General features: G+C 37.4%; 1 protein-coding gene and 1 non-coding gene across 2 annotated transcripts; both read left to right on the forward strand.

Annotated features, from left to right (window-relative positions):
* Positions 1–305: 305 nt before the first annotated feature.
* LOC113304128 lies at positions 306–2,227 on the forward strand. The gene is made up of 3 exons (XM_026553193.1): positions 306–993; positions 1,430–2,112; positions 2,219–2,227. The coding sequence occupies exons 1-3, from the start codon at positions 306–308 to the stop codon at positions 2,225–2,227; spliced, it is 1,380 nt and encodes a 459-aa protein (XP_026408978.1).
* A 2,230-nt stretch (positions 2,228–4,457) lies between these two features.
* TRNAA-AGC lies at positions 4,458–4,530 on the forward strand. Its single transcript has one exon. It is a non-coding gene; the product is annotated as a tRNA-Ala (tRNA).
* The last annotated feature ends 3,641 nt before the right edge of the window (positions 4,531–8,171 follow it).

Here is an 8,171-nt window from a genome sequence, read left to right on the forward strand (position 1 = left end):
ACCTTTTGATAATTAGTCTTTTTTTTTTGCTTTGATTAATTAAATTCGTCAACATCTTCAAAACCCACTTATTTTTGAGGGTTCATTCTTATTAATAACTTGTACCCACAAATTTCATCTTCAAAACCTATATCAGAAAGAAAAAAAACCCAGTTTTTTCTTCATCAATTAAAGAATTTGAGGTAATAGACCTTCCTAATAGACAATGGAAATTGACAGTTAATGGTCAAATATGGTAATAGACCTTCTTTATTATTGGTTTTTTTTTATTTTGGTTGATTTATTAGCTATTTATGTTTTAGGTTATGGCTATGAATTCTTCTAGTGCATCCAATGCAAACACCACAAACAATATATGTGGTTTATTGCCTTCTTCTACGCAAGCTAGGGATCCGGCATGGGAATGGGGTGAACGCAAAGACCCAGAAAATCCAAATATTATTACCTGTTTGTTATGTAACAAATTAATCCGTGGTGGTGGAATCACAAGGCTTAAGGAGCATCTCGTAGGAAAGTCAGGGAATACTTCACCATGTCCGAATGCAACCACTTCTGTTATCAACAAAGTAAATCGGTTGTTTGTTGTAAAGAAGACCAAAAATGCTCATAGGGATAACATTTATTTAGCGTACCAGCGTACATTCAACTCTGATGAAGGCTCTGATGTTGACACAGATGTTGGGGAACAAGAAGTTGAAATCGATGGCAATGTTGGCAGTGGTAGTGGTGTTGATTTACATGTTCAAAATCAGACGAAGAAAAAGCGAATAACCCAAAGTAATACAAGAGGTCTTATTGATTTATATATGAGGACAAATCACAAGAAAACTCAAAAGGTCACCGCTGAAAGGAACTGTGCAGTGAAAGAGAAGTTATTAAAGACTGCATGGAAATGCATATCATCTTGGATGACTGAGAATTCAGTGGCATTTAATACCGTTCGTTGCCCAAGTTTCAAAGAAATGATCTTTGCAATTGGTGATTATGGGAAAGGTATTTTTTTCAAACCTTGTTTTCCTTGATGAACTAGTTCCTTGCTTGTTCCTTGATTTATGATTGCTTATTCAGAACTAGTTGCTTGTTAAATGTGTGAATGATATAACATGCTTCTTAGAAATCTCATAACATCTGTGTTGTCTGGAATTGCATAATGTGTTGACTATTGCATAATATGCCGACTATTGCAGACTATTGCATAATGTGCTGACTTTTATTTTATTTTTTTGTTGATGTTAGCTATGCCCCCCCCCCCCCCCATCTTACCATCAGATTCGTACCAATCTTTTGAAGGACCGATTAGAAGAAATGAGGATGTTCGTTGATACCTTTAGGGAACATTGGAAGAGGTTTGGATGTTCTATAATGTCAGATGGTTGGACGGATGGGAAAAAGAGACATCTTATTAACTTTTTGGTGAATTGTCCTAAAGGTTCAGTATTTTTGAAGTCTGTGGATGCCTCAGATAGAACCAATGATGCCGATTTCATTCGTAAGCTTGTAAAGGAGGTAATTGCTGATGTTGGTGCAGAAAATGTGGTTCAGTTCATTACTGATAATGGTTCTAACTTCAAAAAGACAGGGAAGGACTTAATGCTTGAATACCCACATATATTTTGGACTCCTTGTGGTGCTCATTGTGTTCAGTTGATGCTAGAAGAACTTGGTTCCAAGCTTCCAAGAATCAAGACAGCCGTCATACTAGGTAAGAGACTAGTTACATATATTTATGCTCATTTTCAAGTATTGAGCTTAATGAGGGAGTTGACTGGTGCAGACTTACATAGGTCTACAAAAACTAGATTTGCAACTCAATATTACACACTAGAGAGTCTTCAAAAGTATAAAACTCCTCTGCAAATGGTGTTTGTGAATGATAGGTGGGTAAAAACTAGGTTTGCAAGAGAAAATGTGGGAGTAAATGCACTTAAAATTGTTACAAATATCAAATTTTGGGAAGATGTCGATTACTCTTGTAGGGTGCTAAAGCCTTTAGTTAAGGTAGTAAGATTAGTGGATATCGAACGCAAACCTACAATGCCTTATTTTTATGAGGCAATGAGAATAACAAGGGATCAACTTGAGAAGAATTTGTCTGAAGATAATGATACTTGGGTTATAGTTAAGGCTTTTTTTGATAAGAGATGGAAGAATAACTTTAATCATCCTCTACATTGTGCGTCTTATTATCTAAATCCTTCCATATTCTATAAGATTCCAGCTCATTTGATGGATAATGGTCCAAAGTACATAGAAATCAAAAGGGGACTTCATACAGCTATGGAAAAGCTTATAACCAATGAAGATGAACTTGAGATGGCAACAACTGAATTGAGAATGTACAGCGATGCTTATGGAATCCTAGGAAGTCAGACTTGCAAAAAAAGAAGAGACAAAGATCAACCTCGTAAGTTTTCCTGTACTGTAAGTTTAAAATTTGGTTACGTTTGTGTTAAATAGGTTTGTATTGATTAGCTACTTTGTTCATGTTTATGACAGATGATTGGTGGATTACATATGGAGGAATCGATGTCCCAAACCTACAAAAATTTGCAATCAGGGTATTGAGTCTTACTTCTTCTGCTTCCCCATGTGAGCGAAACTGGAGCACATTTCAAAATGTGAGTCTTACTTGTTCTATCTTTACAGTTGCATTATGTTCTTTGCAAAGTCATAAATTTCAACAATGCATGAAACAACAATGTATGTTCTTATCACAACAACTGGAATGCATGAAACAATCAGTTTATTATTTATTTTTTGTATTTCAGTTGCACACCAAGAAGCGGAATCGCATAACAAAAAAATTGAATGATAGTGTATTTATAATAAAAAAAATTGCAGCGTCGTTATAAAGAAATTGCAGAATATAATGATGATGGGAAAAGCTTGAATTTTTTATGAGATGAGAATGATGAAAATGATGAATGGTTGGATCCACAGAACTTACATGACTTGGTTGTAGAAGGTGATAATGTAACTTTGGATGATTTGCAAGATATTCTTGGCGAAGAAAGTCGTCCAGTTGATAGTAGGGGTGCATGTAGCTCTTGAAGCAAGTCTACTTACCCAACCGATTCTGAATATGATGGCTATGATACTGATCAATTGATGTTAGACACTGATAATGGACTACTTGATGGAGCTAATGGAGCTACTGAAGATGATGATATCTATTATTTAGAATAAAATTGTATTATCTCTGTTTAGTTACCATTTTAGTTTGTAAACTTTAAAGTTGGTGAAGTTACTCTCTTGTTTCCGGTTTGAACTTTAAACTTGTTTAATTATCCTTTTAAGTATTGAACTTTAAAGTTATTGAAATTACTCTTTTGTTTTTTTTTGATAAAATTGATGGTATCTATTATATTTTATCCGTAAATTTAGAACCGATATTAGACCGATATTTCAACGATAATATCCCCGATATAAAATCGTACCAGTGTATCGGTCGCGGCCGAGATGAACCGATATCCGATATTAACTACATTGGATGAAACAGGCTCCATGTGATGTGGGAGTTGTTGTCGTGTAAGTTAATTTCTAAGCCAAAGTTTTGGAACAATTACTCGAAATCCCATAAAACGCTTTCCTAGATTCAGTTTCCCAGTATGGTAAAACTGTCAAATTTTATTAAAGTAGTATAGGAATTTATTGGGTTTTGTGGGACCCTTATCAATAAAAAATTTAGTTGTTTGTGTTTGGTGGGGTATTTAAGGATTATATAATATTTTATGAGATCCTTGTATAATTAAAATATGTTATAATACAAGGATTACACCGGGGGAGGTGGAGACTAAACCGGGAGGTGGAGACTACACCGAATGATTGAGACTCGACCGTTCGGTGGAAACTTGACCTGACTTGGCTAAGTGGCAAATTTGCCACTTAGCCAGACAAGTTTGCTTGTTTGCTAGCTCCATAATGGATGTAAAACTGGCAAATCTATTGACTTGACACACTGAGAGGAACCGGCCTAACAGGGAAAGGGTGACACGCATGTTATTGGGTTTGGCTGAACAGCCCGAAAGCCGGAATATATCATTTGTATGCCAAAGTCGATTTTTGTGGAGTTTTTTTTTTTTTTTTTTCTGTTTTAGTTGTTTGTCATTTGACTGTATTTCATTTTCGGCATTTTAGTATTAGTTATGTGAATGAGCGAACCTGGCCGGCACCGCATTTTCTAGAGAGGGTTGCCCCGGTATCTGTATAAAAAGGTGATGCACTGCCTAGTCTATTGTTTCTTACTTATTTTGGAAGAATCAAAGGATGATGATGATTGACATTTGAGGAAAGGAGAGAAAATGTCGTGTCTGCCTGGCATCATCTCTGTCATGATATGATGAGCTGATGAGGGATTTCCTTTAGCGGAGGAAGGAGCCAGTTAATATACGTGCGAGATAAGAGCCAGTTAATATACATGCCAGATAAAAAGCTTATTTGTCAACAGTAGAACAGACGGGGATGTAGCTCAGATGGTAGAGCGCTCGCTTAGCATGCGAGAGGTATGGGGATCGATGCCCCACTTCTCCATTCCTTTTCTACTTTTTTTTCTTGTGTTTTTTTTTCTTTTTGCCCTGTGTTGGGGTGTTGTGATTGTTTGTAACACATCTGCCTTGCTTATTTGCTAAGATGGTAACTATATCATTTTATGATTCAATTTAGCGTCTGAGGATAATGAGAGCTGAGATCATAAAATGAATCTGCATTTACAGATTTCCATGAGACCAATTCTGAAGCATCGTGTGTGTGTGTGGAGGAGTACTGGAGTATGGTTGAGGAAAGGAAAGATGACCAGATGGACGTGTATGACACGAAATGCAGGGGTCGAGATTTGGAGACAACAATGAACCAGACCCACTTTTTGGTTGCTGCACCTTTACACGGAGTAGAAGTCTATTGCCACGAGAAGCATAAAGACACATCATTGCACACCATGAGAAACAAGTACTAGTACAAAAAAGAAAGAAAAGAAAAGAGAGAGAGAAAATTGTACCAGGAAACTTACAAAAAACAAAGCCCAGAAAACCCCAAAAATAAAACCCCATTAAATAGCAAAAAAATTACTCCAATTTATCAAAATGTTTTCCCCTTCATAGGTTCAGCGTTTCTGCACCAAAAATAGGCTTGGGATTTAATTTGTTTAATCACCTTATCCACGTCAAAGTTGATATTTTCGAATACCAGTTTGTTTCTTTGATCCCAAATGGTCCAAGTGATGGCTGCTGGAAGTAAATTCCATAGAACTTGACCGGGTGCAGATAGAATTTTCTTCTCCAGGCCTTGATAATTATATCAATGCAGTTGGGCATGACCCATTCTGTGTTAATGAACGATAAGAAGTAACGCCAAATACCAGAAGAAGTAGGGCAGTGGAAAAGTAAATGAGTGGCGGATTCACCAGTTTTGCGACAGAGGAGACAACCGTTGACAATTAGCGTTCTCTTCTTTCGAAGCCTATCCATGGTGGCTATCTTCTTATGGTAAACCTGCCAAAGGAAGAAATCAATCTTATGTGGCCAAGTCCTTGACCAAACACTTAAGTTTGTAGTTTCCAATTCATGGTCGTTATTAAACCAAGAGTATGCTGAGTTCACTGTAAATTCGCCTGACTTGTCTATCGACCAAGAAATCGAGTCTTCTCTTGAATCCAACGCTATTTCTTCAATGACTGAAAGTAAGGAAGATACTTCCGTAATCTGACTCTGAGATAATCTTCTATCCAGGCCGAGATTCCAAGCACCCCCATTTGAAATGGTTGTTGCGCATTTCATCACTGTCCAGTTCTTTGCTGAAGTAATGGCATATAATAAGGGGTATCTTATACAAAAGGCTTGGTCGCCCACCCACATGTCTTCCCAAAACCTAATAGTACTTCCATTCCCACTTTCAACTTTGCACAAAGATTAAAAGACTTTAAAAGAGAATAAATACCTTTCCAAATTCCGCAGTTGTTTGGAGATTTAGGCTTCTTCGTTTCTCTGTCAAAATTTGCTGAATTATGTTTTGAAACAATTGCATTTCTCCACATTGCCCTTTTCTCTTTGTTGAAACGCCACCACCACTTGGAAACTATGGCTCTATTCATGCTTTTCAAAGATTTGATACCAAGCCCACCATTTTTTAACGGAGTACAACATATTTTCCACCTCACATAATGATGCCCTTTTTTAGAATCCGAGGAGTCCCATAAGAAGTCACAAATAACCTTCTCAATCGCTTTGATGACCTTTGGAGGAGCAATAAAGAGAGAGAGCATATAGATAGGAATACTTGATAAAACACTCTTTGCTAGAGTTAATTTACTAGCTTTTGTAAGAGAAGATCTCTTCCATGAACAAAGTCTCCTTTTGCATCTCTCAATTATTTTTTCCCACTTTTGCGCGTTGGTTGCTTTATCCCCTAGAGGTAAACCCAGGTAGATTGAAGGCAGAAAATCAGTTTTGCATCCCATCATTGTTGACATTACTTCGAGATTGGTTGCCCCTTCCACCCCAAAGAGACTACACTTTGCAAAATTGATACGCAGACCCGATACCATCCCAAAACCCAAAAGATAATTTATCTGCTCAATCGAGTCATCCAAAAACACTAAAGTATCATCCGCGAATTAGAGATGACTCACTTTGTTCCCATTGACGCTCATGCCAAAACCCCCTACGTGACCTGATTCATGTCCAGCTTGGAAAAGGAGGTTCAAGGCTTCAGAAACAATTAAAAAGAGAAAGGGTGATAGCGGATCACCTTTCCCCGTAGTGAATTTGTTGTGAGCCGAGCCATTGATTAGAACAGAAGTTGGTGTGTTGGTGATGCACCCTTGAACCCATTTTCTCCAAAACTCTCCGAACCCCAACATTATTAGGACTTCGTCCACAAAATTCCAAAGGACATGGTCAAACGTTTGTCTAGGACTCGAAATATTCGATAACAAAGTGGAGAAATAATCTGTGATAGAGGATTTAATCATCTATTTGTCTTCTGTGAGTTGACCATTGATGTTTCTATCCCCATCAAGATCCCATGAATTCCCTGATTTTGGAAGTAACATGATATGATTTCTATCTTCCAGGTTCTCAAAATCTTGTTTAATGTCCGTTCTTCTAGATTCCTGAGTATCTCCTTGTCAGTCAAATCATCCAAGATAGCAAGTTCAGCAATAATTGCTTCATCTATTTGTCTTCTGTGAGTTAATTTATGAAGTCTTTCATTCCGCTAGTGACTCTCGTTCATTAAAATATCCTCCTATACACCATGGAAGAGACCAAGCCATCTGCAGTAGCTTTAAATCATCCCATAAAACTTGATGCAAAGAAGAATCGCAAGGAGCATAAACTCCAGAAATCATCCATTGAAAGCCATCTAATATCATTTTGCATTTCAAACTAATAGAGTCGTTTACCTATACAGTGTTCTTATTCCAAATAATAAGGATTCCCCCTGAAAAACCAACTGAATTGATAACCACCCAGTCACAACAACCCATTCCCCAAATTTGATTGACAATCCTATCCGAGCAGTGTTCCAGTCTTGTTTCTTGCAAAATGATGATGTCAGGTTTCCAAAGTTTAATGCACTCTAGCCCTCCTCTTGCGTTTCCTGATGTTATTGATATTCCATGAGATTAAATTAAACATAAGAAAAAAAAAACCTTGAACCCAAGAAGATGACGGACTTAACTGTTAACCTCTTCCCCGTCACGAATTTGATCTTTGAAAGCATCAATGTGAGATTCAATTCCTTTAGAAACCATTTCCATGTATTCTTCTCTAGAATCTGGGAATGTCAACCCAGTTGAGTTTAAAACTTTTTTAGCCATATCCAGTTGATCAGGAATCCTTGAGGGGATAGAAGAAGCAGCAACCACATTTTCATTAGCCACCAACGGAGGAAGAGATCCATCTTCGAGACAGATAAGACCTCATTAGTGGATGAATTTTCTTCCAAATTAAGAGTCTGAAGCGTGAGATTCTGATCAATCCGATCCACTTCAAGAGTGTTAGAGCTGACTTGGTGCTGGAATGACTTACTCGAACCATCTGTAGAAGATGGGGATGGAACGGAAGTAGATTTCTTAAGAATAGTGAAAACCAGCATGGGCTTGACGAGGAGGGTCCAGCTTCGGTATTGAATTAGTGTTTGCTTCAAATTTGAATTACTTTTCTGAGCAACCCGTG

Source organism: Papaver somniferum, chromosome 8 (assembly GCF_003573695.1).
Source record: "Papaver somniferum cultivar HN1 chromosome 8, ASM357369v1, whole genome shotgun sequence".
Taxonomy (NCBI): Eukaryota; Viridiplantae; Streptophyta; class Magnoliopsida; order Ranunculales; family Papaveraceae; genus Papaver; species Papaver somniferum.